This window comes from Bufo bufo, chromosome 4 (genome assembly GCF_905171765.1).
Source record: "Bufo bufo chromosome 4, aBufBuf1.1, whole genome shotgun sequence".
NCBI lineage: Eukaryota > Metazoa > Chordata > Amphibia > Anura > Bufonidae > Bufo > Bufo bufo.
Window position 1 is genome coordinate 196,470,704 of NC_053392.1, and position 24,780 is coordinate 196,495,483.

The 24,780-nt window shown below is 45.2% G+C and overlaps 1 protein-coding gene across 2 annotated transcripts in view; it reads right to left on the reverse strand.

Annotated features, from left to right (window-relative positions):
* The window catches only part of GOLIM4 (golgi integral membrane protein 4), a 147,401-nt gene extending 123,272 nt beyond the window's left edge, over window positions 1–24,129 (reverse strand). For both annotated transcript variants that reach the window (XM_040428189.1, XM_040428188.1), the window contains exon 1: window positions 23,660–24,129. In XM_040428189.1, coding sequence (XP_040284123.1) covers window positions 23,660–23,846 — 187 coding nt within the window. In that variant the 5' untranslated portion in view covers window positions 23,847–24,129. The remainder of the gene's footprint in view (window positions 1–23,659) is intronic.
* Between the last annotated feature and the right edge of the window lie 651 nt (window positions 24,130–24,780).

Sequence of the window (24,780 nt, forward strand, 5' to 3'; positions counted from 1 at the left end):
TAAATGACCTGTGAAATCCTAAAGGTGCTCTTTGGAATATGGGCCCCTTTGCCCACCTAGGCTGCAAAAAAGTGTCACACATGTGGTATCGCCGTATTCAGGAGAAGTTGGGGAATGTGTTTTGGGGTGTCATTTTACATATACCCATGCTGGGTGAGAGAAATATCTTGGCAAAAGACAACTTTTCCCATTTTTTTATACAAAGTTGGCATTTGACCAAGATATTTCTCTCACCCAGCATGGGTATATGTAAAATGACACCCCAAAACACATTCCCCAACTTCTCCTGAGTACGGCGATACCAGATGTGTGACACTTTTTTGCAGCCTAGATGCGCAAAGGTGCCCAAATTCCTTTTAGGAGGGCATTTTTAGACATTTGGATACCAGACTTCTTCTCACGCTTTGGGGCCCCTAGAATGCCAGGGCAGTATAAATACCCCACATGTGACCCCATTTTGGAAAGAAGACACCCCAAGGTATTCAATGAGGGGCATGGCGAGTTCATAGAAATTTTTTTTTTTTGGCACAAGTTAGCGGAAATTGATATTTTTAATTTTTTTCTCACAAAGTCTCCCGTTCCGCTAACTTGGGACAAAAATTTCAATCTTTCATGGACTCAATATGCCCCTCACGGAATACCTGGGGGTGTCTTCTTTCCGAAATGGGGTCACATGTGGGGTATTTATACTGCCCTGGCATTCTAGGGGCCCTAAAGCGTGAGAAGAAGTCTGGAATATAAATGTCTAAAAAATTTTACGCATTTGGATTCCGTGAGGGGTATGGTGAGTTCATGTGAGATTTTATTTTTTGACACAAGTTAGTGGAATATGAGACTTTGTAAGAAAAAAAAAAAAAAATTCTGCTAACTTGGGCCAAAAAAATATCTGAATGGAGCCTTACAGAGGGGTGCTAAATGACAGGGGGGTGATCAATGACAGGGGGGTGATCAATGACAGGGGGGTGATCAATGACAGGGGGGTGATCAATGACAGGGGGGTGATCAGGGAGTCTATATGGGGTGATAACCACAGTCATTGATCACGCCCGTGTAAGGCTTCATTCAGACGTCCGGATGCGTTTTGCGGATCCGATCCATCTATCAGTGCATCCGTAAAAATCATGCGGACATCTGAATGGAGCTTTACAGGGGGGTAATCAATGACAGGGGGGTGATCAATGACAGGGGGGTGATCAGGGAGTCTATATGGGGTGATCACCACAGTCATTGATCATGCCCCTGTAAGGCTTCATTCAGACGTCCGGATGCGTTTTGCGGATCGGATCCATCTATCAGTGCATCCGTAAAAATCATGCGGACATCTGAATGGAGCTTTACAGGGGGGTAATCAATGACAGGGGGGTGATCAATGACAGGGGGGTGATCAGGGAGTCTATATGGGGTGATCACCACAGTCATTGATCATGCCCCTGTAAGGCTTCATTCAGACGTCCGGATGCGTTTTGCGGATCGGATCCATCTATCAGTGCATCCGTAAAAATCATGCGGACATCTGAATGGAGCTTTACAGGGGGGTAATCAATGACAGGGGGGTGATCACCACAGTCATTGATCATGCCCCTGTAAGGCTTCATTCAGACGACCGGATGCGTTTTGCGGATCCGATCCATGTATCAGTGCATCCGTAAAAATCATGCGGACATCTGAATGGAGCTTTACAGGGGGGTGATCAGGGAGTCTATATGGGGTGATCACCACAGTCATTGATCATGCCCCTGTAAGGCTTCATTCAGACGTCCGGATGCGTTTTGCGGATCCGATCCATCTATCAGTGCATCCGTAAAAATCATGCGGACATCTGAATGGAGCTTTACAGGGGGGTAATCAATGACAGGGGGGTAATCAATGACAGGGGGGTGATCAGGGAGTCTATATGGGGTGATCACCACAGTCATTGATCATGCCCCTGTAAGGCTTCATTCAGACGTCCGGATGCGTTTTGCGGATCCGATCCATCTATCAGTGGATCCGTAAAAATCATGCGGACGTCTGAATGGAGCTTTACAGGGGGTTGATCAATGACAGGGGGGTAATCAATGACAGGGGGGTGATCAGGGAGTCTATATGGGGTGATCAGGGGTGATTAGGGGTGATCAGGGGCTAATAAGGGGTTAATAAGTGATGGGGGGGGGGTGTAGTGTAGTGTAGTGGTGCTTGGTGCTACTTTACTGAGCTACCTGTGTCCTCTGGTGGTCGATCCAAACAAAGGGGACCACCAGAGGACCAGGTAGCAGGTATATTAGACGCTGTTATCAAAACAGCGTCTAATATACCTGTTAGGGGTTAAAAAAAACACATCTCCAGCCTGCCAGCGAACGATCGCCGCTGGCAGGCTGGAGATCAACTCTCTTACCTTCCGTTCCTGTGAGCGCGCGCGCCTGTGTGCGCGCGTTCACAGGAAATCTCGCGTCTCGCGAGATGACGCGTATATGCGTGACTGTGCGCAGCGCTGCCACCTCCGGAACGCGATCCTGCGTTAGGCGGTCCGGAGGTGGTTAACACAGACACTGCAATGTCAATATGTAAAGTACAAAAGAAACTAGGACATATTTGTCTTTGGAGGTTTGTGGTTAAGGCTACTTTTACACTTGGGTTCGGTGCGGATCCGTCTGGTATCTGCACAGACGGATCCGCACCTATAATGCAAACGCTTGCATCCGTTCAGAACGGATCCGTCTGCATAAACAGCTTTTTCAGATCTGAGTTTTCACATCGTGAAAACTCAGATCCGACAGTATATTCTAACACAGAGGCGTTCCCATGGTGATGGGGACGCTTCAAGTTAGAATATACTAAGAACTGTGTACATAACTGCCCCCTGCTGCCTGGCAGCACCCGATCTCTTACAGGGGGCTGTGATCCGCACAATTAACCCCAGTGCTAATCTTCCTACATGTTCTGTCTAAGGGTCCATTCACACGTCCGTATGTGTTTTGCGGATCTGCAAAACACGGATACCGGCAATGTGCGTTCCGCATTTTGTGGACCGCACATCGCTGGCACTCATAGAAAATGCCTTTTCTTGTCCGTAATTAATAGGACATGTTCTATTTCTTTGCGGAACGGAAGTGCGGATCCGGAAGTGCGGATGCGGACAGCACATTCAGTCACCATTGAAAATGAATGGGTCCGCACCTGTTCCGCAAAATTGCGGAACGGATGCAAACCCATTTTGCGTACGTGTGAATGGACCATAAAAGACAAACCATTTGTTGTCCATAGCAACCAACGATGCAGCATGCATTTTATACACTAATGTAACTGTAGCTGCTGAGACACTGCTTCTCACTCTGCCTCTCATCTCCCTACATGTGCTGTCTAAAAGACAAACTGTTTATCGCCCACAGCAACTATTCACAGCGAGCTTTCATTTTGCCCATATGAACCAATCACAGCACAGCTTAAAGGGATTCGGTCATCAGAAATGAGCCCTATAAGCTAAACATATGGCGATGTCCCTTGTAAAACACAGAATCCTAAAGTGAGTTTATCAAATGCCCCAGTGGCTCTATATTCCTAAGGCTGGATTCACACGGGCGTTGCGGGAAAATGTGCAGGTGCGTTGAGGTTTTTCCGCGCGAGTGCAAAAACATTGTAATGCGTTTTGCACTCCCGTGAGAAAAATCGCGCATGTTTGGTACCCAAACCCGAACTTCTTCACAGAAGTTCGGGCTTGGGATCGGTGTTCTGTAGATTGTATTATTTCCCCTTATAACAGTTATAAGGGAAAATAATAGCATTCTGAATACAGAATGCATAGTAAACTAGCGCTGGAGGGGTTTAAAAAAATAAATAAATAATAATTTAACTCAGCTTAGTCCACTTGATCGCATAGCCCGGCATCTCCTTCTGTCTCCTTTGCTGAACAGGACCTGTGGTGAGCATTAATTACAGGTAAAGGACCTTTGGTGACGTCACTCCGGTCATCACATGATCCATCACCATGGTAAAAGATCATGTGATGACCGGAGTGACGTCACCAAAAGGTCCTTTACCTGTAATTAATGCTCACCACAGGTCCTGTTCAGCAAAGGAGACAGAAGGAGATGCCGGGCTACTCGATCAAGTGGACTAAGAGGAGTTAAATTATTTTTACATTTTTTTTTAACCCCTCCAGCTCTAGTTTACTATGCATTCTGTATTCAGAATGCTATTATTTTCCCTTATAACCATGTTATAAGGGAAAATAATAATGATCGGGTCTCCATCCCGATCGTCTCCTAGCAACCGTGCGTGAAAATCGCACCGTATCCGCACTTGCTTGCGGATGCTTGCGATTTTCACGCAACCGCATTCACTTCTATGGGGCCTGCGTTGCGTGAAAAACGCAGAATATAGAGCATGCTGCGATTTTCACGCAACGCACAAGTGATGCGTGAAAATCACCACTCATCTGAACAGCCCCATTGAAATGAATGGGTCGGGATTCAGTGCGGGTGCAATACGTTCACCTACCGCATTGCACCCGCGCGGAAATCTCGTCCGTGTGAACGCAGCCTAAAAAAGCGTTTTATAGCACCTGTCAATCACTTAAAAATGTGTCCAAGGGGACGTCTCATGGTGAAAGGTGCCCAGCTGCAGCCATGTCGTTTAGGTGCCCAGCGCCGCCTTCTGAGCTGAATTCTCCGCCCTCCCTTTCATGCGATCTGCCTACCTCACGTCATCACTGCCTCTCTAACCACCGCTCGCTTCATCCAGATCCCGCGAGCTTTGAACCAGGCTGTAGGAGGTTGGATGGCTGGGATGGGCAGTCAGTGGAGGTTCGAGCGAAGTGTGCCGGTCGGCGCATGCGCACTTCGCTATACGTGGCCGCTGCCAGTAGTCTGCACGGGCGCATCAGGATATACCTAGTGCGCACGCGCGGGATCTAGATGAAGCGAGCGGTGGTTAGAGAGGCAGTGATGACCTGAGGTAGGCGGATCGCATGAAAGGGAGGGCGGCGATTTCAGCTGAGAAGGCGGCGCTGGGCACCTAAACCTTTCACCATGAGACGTCCCCTTGGACACATTTTTAAGTGATTGACAGGTGATATAAACCGCTTTTTTAGGAATATAAAGCCACAGGGGCATTTGATAAACTCACTTTAGGATTCTGTGTTTTACAAGGGACATCGCCATATGTTTAGCTTATAGGGCTCATTTCTGATGACAGAATCCCTTTAAGTATTTTACTACAGTGCTTCTAACAAAACTGTAAGCCTATGTTTACCAACCTGTGGCTCCCCAGCGTTTGCAAAACTACAACTTCCATCAGGCTCTGATGGCTGCAAGCCAGTATGATGGGAGTTGTAGTTCTGGTGAGCCACAGGATGGTAAACATAGGCCTACAGTATTGTAAGAAGCTCTCGTAAAATAAAAGCTGTGCCGTGATTGGTTGATATGGGGAACAAAAAAATAAATAAGCTGCATTATGATTGTTATGGGCAGGAATGAAAGCTGTGCTGTGATAGGTTGCTATGGGCAACAAACAGCCCATTCAGGGAGATGAGAAGCAGACTGAAATGCAGGGGAGATGCAAGATCCAACAGACTCTATGCAAAGGGCCAGTCCCAAAGCAGATAAAAAAAAAGATGCTTTTTCCGTGAATGGACACCTGGGATAGTAGCGGATTTCGCAAAGTTTTCTCACATGACCGCATTCATATGTCCACTGTGCAAATTATAGAATATGTCCGATTCTTGTCTGTATTGTGGACAAGAATAGTAATTTCTAGTAATGGGAGTGAGAAAATGTGGGTTGTACATTAAAGGTGTCCATACTTCGCGGATCCATGGTTTGCGGATCACAATACGGGCACGGTCGTGTGAATGAGGCCTTAAGACTGTATGTTAGTGTCATTTTAAATCGAAAGATGTAAAAAAACACTTTTTGTAAGGTTAGAAATATAAAGCCCTGTGTATCACAAAGAGGTATAATGCATTTGGAAAATAAAGTTACAGTGCAAACAATGCATGTACTAAAAATTTTAAGCGGTTGTGCCAAATTTGCAAGTTATCCCCTATCATAGGGTAGGGGATAACTAACTGATCGCTGGGGATTAGACCGCTGGAAACCCACCTATCTCGAGAATGGGGGTCCCATTCCCCCAATTTGTTGGAGCGGCAGACTGAGCATGTGCCCTGCCGCTCCATTCATTCTCTGTGGGACCAGAAAACACCCTGGTACTGAAGAGGAAATAACAGAAAAGTCTATAAAGGAGCTCTGTATGTAAGACAACAGCCCTCCACCCCAAAACCAGCACATCACCTGGGAAATGCTGCAGGAATTTGCCATGGCACATCTACACAACATGAACATCAATTCAGTCCTTGTGTCTACATGTAATCACTGCCCACTGGGACGGTAAAATGAAAATAATAAATCTTTATTCAAATACTTTTAAAATTTTGGGCTAATCCCTCTCCAGGTTTAGAGAGGTAGGCAATAGGGATATAACCTGCATGGGGGTCACAATGAACTGATCTGGCCCCCCAGAGGTGACAACTGGCTGGTTCAACACTGCTTATGGATGTGTACAGTGATAATATAGTCAGAGAATATATATATATATATATATATATATATATATATATATATATATTTGTTTTGAGTAATCACAGCTAAGTCGCCACCTAGACCATAGTGGTGGGCAAAAAGCGTACTAATAGTTAGTCAGGTTGGTAATCGCAGCTGTTCACCACCTAACTACCGATGTCCAACCGAACACATCCGCATGCGATTGGCATCTGTAGTTGCATATGCAAGATGACCAGTGTGAGGAATGGTCATTGTGTATCCAGCTTTGGCTGCGATACATTGGTGACATTCTTATATTGTGGAAAGGTGATGCTTTGCAATTTCAAACATTTGTAGAACAACTTAATAAAAATGGCCGGGGGTTGTTTTTCATGTCCACAATTGATCATGACCACAGACTTGACCATCACAAGGGGAAGTGAGGGACACCTAACAACAAGGATGTTCAGAAAACCCACAGCAACCAATAACCTTTTACATTGGGAGAGCTGGCACCCGTGGGCACTACGTAAAAGCATTCCGAAAGGACAGTACTTTAGAGCAAGACGCAATTGCTTTAATGCACTAGATTTCAATATTGCGTCTGACGATCTGCGACAGAAATTAAGATCTAGAGGCTACCAGAATACTGTCCTTAAAGAGGACCTTTCACCTATTCTTACCCTATGAACTAAGTATACAGCCATGTGGAGCGGCGCCCGGGGATCTCACTGCACTTACTATTATCCCCAGGCGCCGCTCCGTTCTGCCGCTATGCCCTCCGGTATCTCCGCTCACTAAGTTATAGTAGGCGGAGATACCAGTCCCTAAGTTATGGTAGGCGGAGTCTGCCCTAGCGCTGGCCAATCGCAGCGCAGAGCTCACAGCCTGTGAGGTTATTTTCTCCCAGGCTGTGAGCTCTGCAATGCGATTGGCCAGCGCTAGGGCAGACTCCGCCTACCATAACTTAGGGAACGGAGATACCGGAGGGCATAGCAGAAGAACGGAGCGGCGCCCGGGGATAATAGTAAGTGCAGTGAGATCCCCGGGCGCCGCTCCACATGGCTGTATACTTAGTTCATAGAGTAAGAATAGGTGAAAGGTCCTCTTTAAAGCATATCATCATGCCTGGTGTGTGATAGGAAAGAACTGCTGATCCCAAAACCCAAGAATGATCAGGATGAGGCCATTAGGATACAGGTCACCATGAAGTGAGGGCAATACTTGAGAGATATTTGAGTATCCTTAAGAATTACCCTGATGTTGGGGACCTGGTTGGTGACTCCCCGTCCATCACATTTCGGAGGGGACAGAATTTAAGCGATCGGTTGGTCCATAGTTTCACCAAACCGAGTCAGACTCACACATGGTTATCTGCAGATGTCAAGGGGAATTACAGATGTAGTGGCTGTGTTGCTTGCAGGTCTCTCTTAGTGAGTAAGACATTCACCAGTACGGTCACATCTGAACGGTTTGAAATCAGGACCTTTATTAACTGTAGGACCACGGGAGTCATTTACCTTATGACTTGCTCATGTGGCCTACAGTAAGTAGGCAAAACCACCCGTGAATTTTTTTTTATCAGATTTTTTTTATTAATATTATATGATCAGTGCAATTACACCAAGCGAAAATGCAATATACAGTGTTACAATTGAAATAAAATACTGGGGTAAATGGAGGTACAGAGTATATGTGCAACCATACATAAAGACAATGATCTGAAACCATCCCATCTACCAATCGGCAAAATTCCCCCCCCCCCCCCCCCCCCCCCTCCTTTTCCGGGGTTGTTTACATCTACTCCGACTGTCTAAAACGATACTCATACGCCAGCCACGGCTCCCACAGCTTTTAATATTTAAGAGGACACCCAGGGCTCCAGATGGCGACCAAAATGGTCGCCAATGCGACTTAGAATTTAAAAATGGCGACAAGACTTTTTAGTCTTGTCGCCATTTGCGACTAGACCCGCCGCCGCAGCTCTGCCGTTTAATACAGCGGCGGGCACAGGACATTATAGTTCACTGCCCCGCCGCCGAAAATCGCACCGCATCCGCACTTGCTTGCGATTTTCACGCAGCCCCATTAACTTCTATGGGGCCTGCGTTGCGTGAAAAACGCACAACATAGAGCATGCTGCGATTTTTACGCAACGCACAAGTGATGCGTGAAAATCACCGCTCATGTGCACAGCCCCATAGAAATGAGTGGGTCCGGATTCAGTGCGGTGAACGCATTGCACCCGCGCAGAAATCTCGCCCATGTGAAAGGGGCCTAAGGGTGAATAGGACAAGGGTTCCAGCCCCTAAGGGACTGCCTGCCGGATCCGCCGATCTGGATGTGACTGAAAGCATTTGTGAGACGCATCCGGATGCGGATCCGTCTCACAAATGCATTGCAAGAACGAATGCATCTCTCCGCTTGTCATGCGAACAGACGGATCCTGCATTCCGGTATTTTGAATGCCGGATCCGGCACTAATACATTCCTATGGGGAAAAATGCCGGATCCGGCATTCAGGCAAGTCTTCCGTTTTTTTGGCCGGAGATAAACCGTAACATGCTGCAGTTTTATCTTTTGCCTGATTAGTCAAAATGACTGAACTGAAGACATCCTGCTGCATCCTGAACGGATTACTCTCCATTCAGAATGCATGGGGATATACCTGATCAGTTATTTTCCGGGATAGAGCCCCTGTGACGGAACTCTATGCCCGAAATGAAAAACGCCAGTGTGAAAGTACCCTAAAATATTAAGTTTAAATCCCCGCTTTCCCAATTTTACATATAAAATATATAAACAATAAATAAACATATTACATAGCGCTGCGTCCGAAAAGTCGAAACTATTAAATTATTAAAAAATATCTCCTATGCGGTGAGCATTCGCCATTTTTTTGTCACCTTGTCACCCCAAAAAATAGGATAGGACTTTTCTATTATGGGCCGAACGTTTCATAAAATGCGAAATGCACGCAGTTTTTTTTGGTGTTTTGTTTTTTTTTCCGCGGTATTGAGTATCGCAATACTTTTTTATGGTGACAAAAGCGAATCAAAATTTTGGTATCGAAACAACCCTACGCCGATCTGATCGGCATAGCGTTGTCACGATACCAAAATTTTGATTCGGCTTCGATTTGGCGACTAAAAATTTAATTTGGCTCCTAAATTTTTCAGTTCAGGAGCCAATGGCTACTAGGTATTTTTTTTAGTCTGGAGCACTGACACCCCCTTTTCTTAAAAAACAGCCTTTTCATAACCAAGCATGATGTTTACTTTACGTCGAAATTCACCATACGTAGGAGGGCTGGCCTGTATCCAATGCTGAGCAATCAGTTTCCGGGCAACATAAAGCAAGCGGCCCACAGCCACTCTAAGTGATTGATCAAGCGCAAGCTCAGAAATATACCCCAAAATGCAGACTATAGGATCGCGTGGGATACATACTCAATAGGCTGATTGAACAGCAGTGATGATCTTCCCCCAATACATAGTCAATGCCGAACAGCGCCATAGCATATGGATCAGATCTGCCGATTCCTCAGCACATCTAGGACATTTAGCATCAAGTCTGACCCCAATTTTCTGTAAAAGGATTGGCGTTTTGTAAACTCTGTGTATAATAAACAATAGCGAGAGCTTTCCACTCTCACTCAAGGATGATCTGGGCACTGCCTCCAATATATCCGTCCATTGTTCTGGAGAGATATTACCTACATCGTGAACCCATTTCTGCATTCTAGACATCGGATGCGCATCCAGATATTTATCCAGCAACCATTTATACGTGAAAGATATCACTCCTCTCCTCTCGCCTCCCGTCACAACATGGTGTAAACCAGCATCCCTCTGAGAGCACACATTACTCTTCTGGGTCGTGGCCATATAGGCATGACCTAATTGTAGGTATTGGTAGAATTTGCGCCTGGAAATACCAAATTTCTCCTGAAAGCTAGCGAAAGTTCTAAAGACTCAATTTTCTAGCAAATGACCAAGCAACCAGACCCCCCTCTCCTTCCATTCCTCAAAACCGTTCTGCAGCCTAAATTCAGATAGAACTAGGTTACCCCATAGTGGAGTATATTTACATATCTTAGCAACCCCCCTCAAGCGTTTGACCGAGTCCCATACCAAGTACATTGTACGATGCCAGAGAAGATCTGACCTCCTCGTTTTCGCCTCTACCCCTTCCAACAATAACATGATATCAGTAGCCCACAGGTGTGACAATAATATCCGACTAGTCACATCCGAGAGCTCAGAGTCTAACCACCCCTTAAAATGTTGACTTTGGGCCGCCAAGTAATATACCCAAGGGTTGGGAATCTCCAATCCCCCTTCAGTTTTGTAATGTTGTAGCGTTTCGAGTTTAATCCTAGCTTGTCCCTTACGCCACAGCAAACCACCCGTGAATTTAGACGACGTGTCGGTGAACATCTGAGGGATATTAGAAATAAAAGGGACATTTCCCTGGTCAGACATGTTGTAGACAAACATGTGGGTGACTCTAGTGGGATCAGGTTTCGAGGAATAGAAAGAATCCATCAGTCACCCAGAGAGGTTAACATTGATAAAAGACTCCTGAGAAAGGGACTGGAGTGGATCTTCCGCTTGAGGACAGAGAAACCTAATGGCCTTAAAGGGTTTCTGTCACCCTGCAAAACTCATTTTTTTTTTTTTGGATAGTTAGATTGCTCATAGTGCGATATAGCAGAATATAATGCTCTTACTTACTTTCATGCGGCCGATTCTTTATAAAACGAACTTTTATAATATGTAAATGAGGGCTCTACCAGCAAGTAGGGCGTCTACTTGCTGGTAGCTGCTGCAGAAATCCGCCCCCTCGCCGTGTTGATTGACAGGGCCAGCCGTGATCTCCTCCTCCGGCCGGCCCTGTCAGTAATTCAAAAATCGCGCGCCTCGCGTCATTCGGCGCAGGCGCTCTGAGATGAGGAGGCTCGTATCCTCAGCACTCCCTCAGTGCGCCTGCGCCGATGACATCACCGAAAGAGAAGACGTCATCGGCGCAGGCGCACTGAGGGAGTGCTGAGGAGACGAGCCTCCTCATCTCAGAGCGCCTGCGCCGAATGACGCGAGGCGCGCGATTTTTGAATTACTGACAGGGCCGGCCGGAGGAGGAGATCACGGCTGGCCCTGTCAATCAACACGGCGAGGGGGCGGATTTCTGCAGCAGCTACCAGCAAGTAGACGCCCTACTTGCTGGTAGAGCCCTCATTTACATATTATAAAAGTTCGTTTTATAAAGAATCGGCCGTATGAAAGTAAGTAAGAGCATTATATTCTGCTATATCGCACTATGAGCAATCTAACTATCCAAAAAAAAAAAAAATGAGTTTTGCAGGGTGACAGAAACCCTTTAATGACCGAAGCAGTTATACATGCTTCATTTAAGTGCGGACACTGCTCCTTCTAGGTCTGTCACATTTCTGATTGAGCCTGCATGAGCACAGTATAGGTCCTGACAATTTCTCTGTAGCCAACTTTTCTAGGTCGGATACACTCCTGAATGAATCTGCACTGGTTTAGTGCACATAGGTTTTGACATAAATCCAGGGACTGCAATCAGTCCCTGACTAATAGCTACTATGCGACATCAGTCCCCAAATAACTATCCTGCTGCGTTTTGTCACCACTAACTGTGGTGACAAACGCACCACAGGACTTTAGTTACAATGCATTTTGTGCCATTATGTTGTAGGTCCTAGGGACCATAGGTTACCCTGTAACCCCTTTTTTGTTCTCACGTTTATCTTTTATCGGTAGTTAGGTTGTGAATAGCTGCAATTACCAACCTAACAATCAGTACGGTTGTTTGCCACCACTATGGTCTAGGTGGCGACTTAGCTGTGATTACTCAAAACAAATAATGAGCGCAGCCTATTGCCACCACTAACTGTGGGATATTAGTGTGGCTGACTATATTATCACTGCACACATCCATAAGCAGTGTTGAACCAGCCAGTTGTCACCTCTGGGGGGGGGGGGGGCATATCAGTTCATTGTGACCCCCCCCCCCCCCCCCCCCATGCAGGTTATATCCCAATTGCCTAACCTCTATAAACCTGGAGAGGGATTAGCCAAAAATTTTAAGAAAATTTGAATAAAGATTTATTATTTTCATTTTAGCGTCCCAGTAGGCAGTAATTATTGGTTTAGGTAGGAAGACAGAAACCCACATACCTTTTTATTCTGTGAATTTGAACCTTGTGTCTACATGATTCACATTTCATTGGCAAAAATCTAAATGGTGGGGCAAATTTCCTAAAGTGACTGTGCATAGACCTTGTCATGTAACGCACCAAAATTTGGTGCCTGGAGCATAATGTTGCGTTGTTTTGGTTGTCCAGCTTTTCTTACGTCTCACTGCTTATCATAGTATCACCCTCCCCAGGTAGGGGCTGGGCAGATTAAACTCCTTCTAAAGACTAATGCACGCGACCGATGGATGTTTTGCAGTCAGCAAATTGCCGGCCGGCCCCTAATAGAACAGTCCTATCCTTGTCCGTAGGACATTTTCTTGCGGCATGGCTATGCGGACATACGTACACTGAATGCAAAAAAGTCATTTCTGGGGGGGGGTTCTGGCCCCATTGAAGTAAATGGTTTCGCATACAGGCCGCAAAAAAAAAAAAAAAACGGAACGAACACAGAGCCATAAGACTCGTTACTGACAATGTTGTTAGTACATGTGTGGTTTACCGTCTGCTTTTTAACTGGATGCCTCTGCACAGAATAGTCTACTATGCAATTCTATGCAACAAAAAGGAAACTAAAAAGTATGCCAGGCTGACAGGTGCCCGAAAGGATACGGTTTTGGCTTCCATCAGCTGCACAGAGTCTTACAGACATATCTGACATATGTGTATATACCGGGAGCTTTCCAGTGAATGGGAGGGTCACAGAATTTTCTTTTTTTTTTTTAAGTGTGAATCTTCAAGCAATAACTTTCCATGACAGAGTATTTTGTATGTCTGTACTGTATGAATATTTTAAAATGTAAGGATTATAAAGGTAAGGTTTCATATTTATCAGGATGATTCCCTTATCTGTGCAGGGATCAATTCTCAATGATGGTGAAGATGAATACCGCAGAACAGATTACCTGATCACCAGTGAAAATGCAGCTCTTAATGGGTCAAAAGAGGCAGCACGGGGGCTCAGTGGTTAGCACTAGTGCCTTGCAGCGCTGAGGTCCTTCAAATCTGACCAAGGACAACATCTGCATGGAGATGGAGTTTGTAGGTTGTCCCCGTGTTTGCGTGGGTTTCCTCCCATGCTCCAAAGACATACCGATAGGGACCTTAGATTGTGAGCCCCATTGGGGACAGTGTGATTCTAATGTCTGTAAAGCGCTGAGGAATATAGCAGTGCTATATAAGTGCATAAAATAAATAACTAAATAAACTACATACACGAAGAGAAGGCTGAAACACACAGGCTTCTTATAAGATGGCGAAAATAGGCACCACTGTGCTGAACACAAGTTCCTTGCAGTTCTCCTGTAGCAGTCAATGGCACCTCTTTATTTGTCGGCTACAATTAACCCTTGTGCTCATGTTCTAAACTGTGCTTTTATGCTAGGATTCGTTTGACATGTGTCCTCTTACATAATTCCAGCATTTCCCTGTACACCACTGTATTAAGGCTACTTTCACACTAGCGTTTTAGTTTTCCGGTATTAAGATCCGTCATAGGGTCTCAATACCAGAAAAAAAAAGATTCAGTTTTGTCCCCATTCATTGTCAATGGGGACAAAACTGAACTGAACGGAATGCTCCAAAATGCATTCCGTTCCGTTTAGTTACGTTCCCAGACCGGAGAGCAAACCGCAACATGATGTAGTTTGCTTTCCATCCTGGGATGCGGAGCAAGATGGATCCGGCGTGACCCACAATGCAAGTCAATGGGGACGAATCAGTTTTCTCTGCCACAATAGAAAACGGATTCGTCCCCTATTGACTTTCAATGGAGTTCATGACAGATCTGTCTTGGCAATGTTAAAGATAATACAACCGGATCCGTTCATAATGGATCCAGATGGTTGTATTATCAGTAACAGATGCTTTTTTGCTGAACCCTGCCGGATCCAGTAAAAACGCTGGTGTGAAAGTAGCCTTAAAGGGAGTCGGTCACCAGATTTTGACCTTATAGACCGCTTACATAGCGCTCTAGCATAGCAGTCTATGATTCTAATGGTACCTTTGATGTTTTCTTGTGAAGTTCCCCCAAGACAAAAACGGACTTTTATTCATATGTAAATTAGGGCTCACAAGTGCCCAGGGGCGGCGTTCACCTTGTTGGTGCACAGGCTGTTCTGCCTCTTTTCGTCATATCCCCGCCCCAGCCTCTTCCTCTGCCCGCCCCGCTCTTCCTTTGCGTCCTCCTTTTCTGCAGCGAAATCCCGCGCCTGCGCTATCCATAGCTTTGCCGGGGCATGTGCACTGCGATGCCTATTGCGGGCACGGCATCGCAGTAGCTACTGCGCATGCCCTGGCCAAGCAATGGAGAGCTCTTGCGCGGGATCTCGCTGCAGAGAACTTGAGAAGGAGGACGCAAAGGACGAGCGGGGCGGGCAGAGGAAGAGGCTGGGGCGGGGATATGACGAAAAGAGGCAGAACAGCCTGGGCTCAAACGAGGTGAACGCCGCCCTGGGAACTTGCGAGCCCTAATTTACATATGAATAAAAGTCAGTTTTTGCCTTGGGGGAACGTCACAAGAAAACATCAAAGGTACCATTAGAATTATAGACTGCTATGCTAGAGCGCTATGTAAGCGGTCTATAAGTTCAAAATCTGGTGACAGACTCCCTTTAACCAGTCAGCGGGGGAAATCCCAGAGTTCAGCTTTCAAATGCAATGTTAACTTTTATACAATAAACTCTTCTAAATAGCCCCTAAATACTTTTTTACATACTTCATTAATGATTTCTGTTGTTTTGCAACTTAAAAGGTACCCAAAGTTCAGGATAGTACTCCTTCTTAAAATCATCATTCCCGTACAGCGCTGGCTCGTCAGTACAGTATACTGATTTCTGCTGCTGTGGAGAACTCTGCACAGATTGCTGTCCTGCTGAGACCAGCGGTTAGCTGCAACAGTCACATGATGTCGACGAGCCGTCACCGCTACAACCTGTCGGGCAAACCATAGCGGTGGTGTGGGATCTGTCAGGTAAGTAATTATTTATTACAGGTTGTTGTCAGGTTTCCTGTTGGAACCGGACAACCCCTTTAAATGAGAACTGAAGCAGGATATCAAACAGATGTACAGTATAAATAGGTGTGTAGTATGGGCAGAACGGTGTCAGAGAAGCAAGTTCACAATGTCAACATAACAATTTTCAATCAATGGAAATCTCTCACAGGGTTAGAACATTTATCAGCTGAGATAACTTTGTCCAGCCTCTAGTCATTATTGCATTTCTCATGGTATTTATCACACGTCCAACCAGGGTGGATTTGATTTAAATCACAATTCAAATCACTAGTCAGTAAGGCTTGATTTAAATCATAGTTTTCTACATGAAGACTAATTCTTGCTGGTATAACTTATAATATGCAAGTAGATGAAGATTTTTAGAATAACTTTTCATATTAGTTTGATTCGGTTCATTCTGCATTCATAGGTTTGTAGAAGTTAGGATTAAGGTCTTTTTCTCAACTCTGTTCATGTTATAACATTTTTGCTGTGAAGAAAAGGCATGTGATCTCTGCTGAGTCAAATTCAGTTTTGAGAACTGCAAAAGTAAACCAAGCATTTGTGATAATATCTTGTAGGCAGAGAAACTGCCCAATAATCTTACAAAAACCTCTGGAAGAGCATGACATTGTGAATGGATTAATGGAATTTATTTACCAAAAAAACATACAGCCTTATTCTACATAATTAAAAAACTAAACTTTATTTCATGATGGAATAACTTTTGGATGGTAATATATTTTCCTCAAAAAGCATTTTATCTAAAAAAAAAAAAAAAAAAAAAAAAAAAAATTTTTTTTTTTTTTATCATTGATTTTTATCCACCCTGCGACCAACAATGGAACTGGCAATCTAAAGAGGATCTGTTAGCTCCCCTGAAAAATCTGAGTAACTGTATTCCGCATGAAATAACAAAATCGAGAGTATCTTTTCTTACAACTATACATTATGCTGTCCCTCTATTATTACCCCTGGATATTTATAAGTACATTTCCAGACACCCTACTGTCATCACTGTCCCCAATCTCTTCCCTCTGCTGTCCTGATCTGGCTGAAAAACACTACTACAATACCCTTAGAAGCAGCCCGGATCAAGTAGCGCCCCCTACACTCAGAACCTCGAACCTCGGTTTCTCAGCAATGCTCCATAAGTGTCAAAAGCTTATAGAGAAAAACTTGCAGATCACAAGATTTCTTAACCACTTCAGCCCCCAGTGCTTAAACACCCTTAATGACTAGGCCACTTTTTACACTTCTGACCTACACTACTTTCATCATTTATTGCTCGGTCATGCAACTTACCACCCAAATGAATTTTACCTCCTTTTCTTCTCACTAATAGAGCTTTCATTTGGTGGTATTTCATTGCTGCTGACATTTTTCCTTTTTTTGTTATTAATCGAAATTTAACGATTTTTTAGCAAAAAAATGAAATTTTTCACTTTCAGTTGTAAAATTTTGCAAAAAAAACGACATCCATATATAAATTTTTCTCTAAATTTATTGTTCTACATGTCTTTGATAAAAAAAAAATGTTTGGGGAAAAGTTATAGCGTTTACAAACTATGGTACAAAAATGTGAATTTCCGCTTTGTGAAGCAGCTCTGACTTTCTGAGCACCTGTCATGTTTCCTGAGGTTCTACAATGGCCAGACAGTACAAATACCCCACAAATGACCCTATTTCGGAAAGTAGACACCCTAAGGTATTCACTGATGGGCATAGTGAGTTCATAGAACTTTTTATTTTTTGTCACAAATTAGCGGAAAATTATGATTTTTTTTTGATTTTTTTTTTCCTTACAAAGTCTCATATTCCACTAACTTGTGACAAAAAATAAAAACTTCCATGAACTCACTTTGCCCATCACGAAATACCTTGGGGTGTCTTCTTTCCAAAATGGGGTCACTTGTGGGGTAGTTATACTGCCCTGGCATTTTAGGGGCCCAAATGCGTGCGAAGTAGTTTGAAATCAAAATCTGTAAAAAATGGCCGGTGAAATCCGAAAGGTGCTCTTTGGAATGTGGGCCCCTTTGCCCACCTAGGCTGCAAAAAAGTGTCAAACATCTGGTATTGCTGTACTCAGGAGAAGTTGGGCAATGTGTTTTGGGGTGTCATTTTACATATACCCATGCTGGGTGAGAGAAATATCTTGGCAAAAGACAACTTTTCCCATTTTTTTTTATACAAAGTTGGCATTTGACCAAGATATTTATCTCACCCAGCATGGGTATATGTAAAATGACACCCCAAAACACATTGCCCAACTTCTCCTGAGTACGGCGATACCAGATGTGTGACACTTTTTTGCAGCCTAGATGCGCAAAGGGGCCCACATTCCTTTTATGAGGGCATTTTTAGACATTTGGATCCCAGACTTCTTCTCATGCTTTAGGGCCCCTAAAATGCCAGGGCAGTATAAATACCCCACATGTGACCCCATTTTGGAAAGAAGACACCCCAAGGTATTCAACGAGGGGCATGGCGAGTTCATAGAAATTTTTTTTTTTTGGCACAAGTTAGCGGAAATTGATTTATTTTATTTTTTTCTCACAAAGTCTCCCTTTCCGCTAACTTGGGACAAAAATGTCAATCTTTCATGGACTCAATATGCCCCTCACGGAATACCTTGGGGTGTCTTCTTTCCGAAATGGGGTCACATGTGGGGTATTTATACTGCCCTGGCATTCTAGGGGCCCTAAAGCGTGAGAAGAAGTCTGGAATATAAATGTCTAAAAATGTTTACGCATTTGGATTCCGTGAGGGGTATGGTGAGTTCATGCGAGATTTTATATTTTGACACAAGTTAGTGGAATATGAGACTTTATTTTTTTCTTACATATATATTTCCGCTAACTTGGGCCAAAAAGTCTGAATGGAGCCTTACAGGGGGGTGATCAATGACAGGGGGGTGATCAGGGAGTCTATAAGGGGTGATCACTCCCCTGTCATTGATCACCCCCCTGTAAGGCTGCATTCAGATGTCCGTATGTGTTTTGCGGATCCGATCCATGTATCAGTGGATCCGTAAAAATCATACTGACGTCTGAATGCAGCCTTACAGGGGGGTGAGCAATGACAGGGGGGTGAGCAATGACAGGGGGGTGATCAGGGAGTCTATATGGGGTGATCAGGGGTTAATAAGTGACAGGGGGGGTGTAGTGTAGTGTGGTGCTTGGTGCTACATATTACTGAGCTACCTGTGTCCTCTGGTGGTCGATCCAAACAAAAGGGACCACCAGAGGACCAGGTAGCAGGTATATTAGACGCTGTTATCAAAACAGCGTCTAATATACCTGTTAGGGGTTAAAAAAAAATCGCATCTCCAGCCTGCCAGCGAACGATCGCCGCTGGCAGGCTGGAGATCCACTCGTTTACCTTCCGATCCTGTGAACGCGCGCGCCTGTGTGCGCGCGTTCACAGGAAATCTCGCGTCTCGCGAGAGGACGGATATATACGTCCAGGAGGAATCAATCAACCACCTCCAGGACGCGTCGCTGCGTTCGGCGGTCCGGAGGTGGTTAAATTACAAATTTATGCTGAGAACTCTTCCCTTCACCTCGCCAAACAGATCTCTTTCAGAATCCTGATCTCCTTACTTTCCAATAATCTAAAAAAAACTTAGACACTTTTCACTCCTTTCTCAGTCCAAAGGTTTAGGTAACCATTACAAACCTCTGTGCTAAAGATCTGACCAAATATTCCAAAGAGAAATTTGATAACATTCGGCATGAAATTTGCTCTCAGTCTCCAAGCATCATCAACCCTCTTCCGCCCCGCATTTCATTTGATTCACTTTCCACTTTCGACCCAGAAGAGGTCTCCAGGCTCCTCTCTTTCTCACCCGACCACACACTCTACTAACCCTATTCCCTCACACCTCCTGCAGTCTCTCTCCCCAGTTGTCACTCCTCACCTAACTAGAATCTTCAACCTCTCTCTCTCTTCTGGTATCTTCCCTTCCTCTTTCAAACATTCATCTCTTGACCCGTCTCTATTCTCCTGTTCATCCATAAACTCCTGGAGTGTTTGGTCTATTCTCACCTCATCCACTAGCTCTCTGTTAAGTGCTCAAGGTGTGCCAGCCGGGACTATGCTGCGGACCACAAATTGTGGTCAGCAATGCACAGGCACCGATCGCGGACCCATTAACTTGAATGGGGTCCGCGATCCGCATCGGACAGTCCGTACCACAAAAAAGTAGCGCATGCACTACTTTTCTGCAGTGTGGAGGCATGGACAAAAAACACACGGAAGCACTCCGTAGTGCTTCTGATCTGTGCCTCTGTTCCATACCGCGTCACATTTCCTGGATTGCGGACCCATTCAAGTAGACCCGCTCATTGATATATAAAGCATGCTGCGATTTTCACGCAACGCACAAGTGATGCGTGAAAATCACCGCTCATGTGAACAGCGCCATAGAAATGAAGGGGTCGGAATTCAACTCAATCATCGCATCCACGCGGAATACTCGCCCGTGTGAAAGGGGCTAACTCTTTCCTTGATCCATTACAATCTGGTTTCCACACTCTACTGAAACTGCCCTCACCAAAGTGACAAATGACCTCCCAACAGCTAAGTACAATGGTGAGTACTTTCTGCTCATTCTTCTGGATCTCTCTGCAGCATTTGACACTGTGGACCACCATCTCCTAATCACCATGCTCCAACCTATACAATGCTCTCTGCTGGTTCTCTTCCTATCTCTCTAGCTAATCCTTCAGTGTATCATTCTCCGATTCTACTTCCTCTCATTTTCTTCTTGCTGTTGGGGGTTCCTAAGGGTTCAGTCCTAGGTCCTCTTCTCTTTTCTCTCTACAGAACCCTATTGAACAGACTATCAGTAGATTTGATTTTCAATACCATCTCTATGCTGACGACACCTAACTATACATTTCATCCCATGACATAACCCCTGCTGTACTACAAAACACCAGTGACTGTCTGTCTGCAGTTTCTGATATCACGTGCTCTCTTTATCTGAAACTGAATCTATCAAAAACTGGACATTGGGTTTCCTCCTTCTACTAACCGACCTTAAAGAGGTTGTCCACCTTTTACTATTGATAACCTATCCACAGGGTAGGTCATCAATATCAGGTCGGCAGGGGTCCAACTCCCAGCACCTCCGCCAATGAATATGACGGGACGGCTCAGTCGGTTACTACAGACCTGTCCCATAGAAGTGATTGGGGACACCATACTTTTAATTACACCTGCTCACCATGGTCATTGCTGCAGCCAGTCTCTAAAATCACATCCCTCTTCATCATCATTCTTCTAAACCTGATCCATGGTCAAATATCCAGACCCCATGCACTCAGAAGCACTACCGATATCAGCTAGTCACTGGCTCATGCAGTTTTATATCTACTCCCTTATTTTGTAAAGATGGCCGACCATTGTACAAAACATGCACTTTTCCCTTCTGTGTCACTCCTATCGCCTCATAGATTGTAAGCTCTTCTGAGCAGAACCCGCATTCCTCGTTTTAATTGTTGACTTGTTTGTTACTATGTAATGTAGGATTTTGTTTGTACAGGAACCCTCCAATTGTAAAGCGCCGTGGAACATGTTGGTGCTATACAAATAAAGATTATATTATATTATTAATTAAAAACTGAGTTACTTTTATCAAAGGGGTCCCTCTCTCCACAGTCTGGAAAATGTCTGACTGTGCAGAGACACACCCCTAATTGGTAAATCCCGGATCCGCAAAATACAGGTGCGGTCCATGTGCCGTCCGCATATTTTTTTTGTGGACCCTTTGACTGCAAAGGGTCTGTGGTCCACATTTTGTGGACATATTCTATGTTTCTGCAGAACGGACATACAGATGCGGAAAGCACATAGATGATCCGTGTGCTTTCCGCATCCGTACATCAATTCTGCAAAAGACGTAGAAAATGTCCTATACTTGGCAGCAAAAAAGCGGACCACTGACCCATTGAAGTCAAGGAGTCCACACAAAAAAAAAAGATGCAACAAAGATGTCACATGGACATCATCCATATTTTACAGACCGCAAAATACATCCCATCGTGTGCATGGGGCCTAAGGCTAGGGCTACACGGCAACATTTGTCACGCAACTTCTCGTCGACATTTTTTATGATAGTCAATGGTGTCGCACTGCGACATGGGACACCACAGTTGCAAAAACTGTCCAAGTTGGATTTTTGCGAGACTGTCACGTCGCAGTGCAACACTATTGACTATCATTACAAAAAATGTTGCGCGGCATTGGTGCAACATAAATGTCGTGCGACACGTCGCAATGGTGTTGTATCCTTTTTGTCACATAACTTTTTATTGTGCAACATGTCGCCGTGTAGACCTAGCCCAAGTCTGTCTGCCTTGTTAATGGCCACGAAGCATCGGTAATACCATGCAGCCATCTACAATGCAGACCGACTAAACAGTGTGGTCCTAGTTAGTTCATTGGAGCCCACTGTGGCTCATCCAGACACGACGTGACCATAGTTGTACCCTCACAGAAATAAAAAATAAAAAAAAACACAACTGCTGTGTATAAGGGTATGTTTACATGGCAGATTTTGACCGGGTCACTATCTGCCACATAATCCATGGAAAAAAAACGCAATGGTTTTTTATTTTGACTGCTGCGGTCCCACTCTCGGTCTAGTTTCAGGCAGGCTCCCGCTGTGGGAAAAATTCTTGGCTGCATGATGTGCAGTGGCCTCCTATTGAATACAATGCGAAGTGGTCTCACTGCAGATGCCACACTGAAAACTGTGGCAAGACTCCGACGTGTGATGTAAACATACCTTTAAAAAGCAAAAAAAAAAAAAAAATGAACCTAAAAGTTTTTGGAAATGTTACTAGTGATGACCTATCCTCTGGATAGGGCATCAGTATCTGATCGGTGGTGGTCCGACACCTGGGACCTCCGATGATCAGCTGTTTGAGAAGGCATTGAAGCGCCGTAGTGTTCTCCGTGCTTACTGAGCACAGTGCCCTCCATTTGATGGCGGCTGAGCTGAATGAACATGACGTGACAAGGCCTAGATAAAGTTGTGAGAAGTCCGTGGCACTACTGTGAGCATTGGTGCCTTCTCAAACAGCTGATCAGTGAGGGTCCCGGTTGAAGAAAAGTCTCAAAAAAACACCTTTAAATGAAAATGTGTGAATACTTTGTTGCAAAGCTTCTTTCCAGTTGTTGCTGTACTTTCCATGAATATAAACCATCCGCTTTATAGACCAGCAATCCGGAGAAGTTACTATGGAGGCCTAGTTACTCCTGGCCTGGATGCTGTGCTTCTAGAATCTGTACACGTCTGTTAGCCTAAAGGGGGAGGAGGAGGAGGAGCGCAGAGAAGTTTACTTTGGAGGTAGGCTCGGTCCCTGACATTCCTTTCAGATAAGCGGATGTGCCTGCTGAGAGGATCACCAATAATCACCCCCTGGTGACCGCGTACAGATGGAATGGAAGAACATCCCTTGTATAAACCACTTTCATAGCCAGCACTAGGGGAGAGGATCGCAGTTTAACGGAATGACCTGCGAGTCGTCTAGGTTTTGGACCCACGGATTTGGACAGTGTCAAAATCCTCCGACTGAATCGGCTGCGGTTTCTGCCTTGTTTTTTGAATACTGCGGAGCTAAGGGAGCTTGAATGGAGCCAAACCACGAAGCATCTGCGCCGCCTGCGGAAAAAAAACCTCTGCCGCGTGACCCACGCTGCTGCCTCCCATAGAAAATAATGGGAGACTTCTTCGCCACCCAACCCGTACCAAAAATCCGTCGTGTGAACGAACCCTTACAAACACTGATGCAAAATACAGCCCAAATACTGACTGACTGTGACACAAAGTTACTGTTCATTGTAATGGCAGCGGGCATGAGAGGTGCACTGCCCAGGGAGGATGGGAGGAGTAGTAGTAAAGGGTCAGGCTGTACCTACCTTGCAGCTGTGCAGACAGGGACTCGTGGTGCTGCTGGTACTTGACGGCCAGCACTTCGGCTTTCTTCAGCTGCTTCTGCAGCTCATAGTTCACCAGAGCTCCATAGACAAATGCAATGGCCACAGCTAGGAGGGCGAGCGCCTGGAATATCCTCTTCTGCCTTCTGGAGCACATACCGTTTCCCATACTCTGGTGGGCTGAGCTGGAGGGCGAGCTCCTGCCTGCTGCTAGACGGGAGCAGACGCTGGCATCTCGCACTATGTGGCAGTCCCACCACCTACCGACAACTTTCTCACTTCACTTCAATTGGCATGCTACTCCCCTGGGCCGCCGCTCCACAAGTCGTCCTCCCCGGGGTTTTCCTCTTTCCCCCCTGCCACTCAGCAGCAGCAGCACAAAAGAAGGCTGGCTCCTAAGAAAACATCCCAGCAATGTGCACCGCTCCGGGCCTCCAGCGGTATCCTCTGCCTCTCCGCTTTTTTTTTTTTTTTTTTTTTATTGCTTTATTGGCATGTGACACACAAGGATCACTGGAAATGTGTGCGCACCCTAGGCATGCAGTGAAGTGGATAGAGGACAGACGTGCTGACATAATGACATTTATTACATACTTAAATGAATGTAATAAACTTACTGTGTTATGTTGACCAGAAACTGTACAATACTTGAAAACTTCCAAGGATATGGTAGCTTTTTGGGTTGGGCTACAAAGCCGTACCTCACAACCTTTGAACAGCACAAAGACCATATATGCGCCGCGCGCCAAATTTTCTAATACTAGGCCACGCCTCTAATTCCGCCCAAAACATAGCTATACACATCCAATCCCTCCCCGTCCCTGTAATGCCACCACATAGTAATTATTATCCCTTTTTGCCACCAAACAGTACTGTAGTAATGCCCAGATTATGCCCATGTAAACCGTGTACCGGGGTGGGCTCCCCAGGATACAGTGAAGTCACGAACGAGGAAAGCAACCCCAACACCAGCTTTTGCCTAAACAGAATTTTACTTAAATGTGGCAATAAACACAACCACAAATGCTGAGACCATACAATAAATGTACATACACCCAGCCCGAAGGCTATGACCCTTGTGCTGCACAGCACGGCGCCCTCCA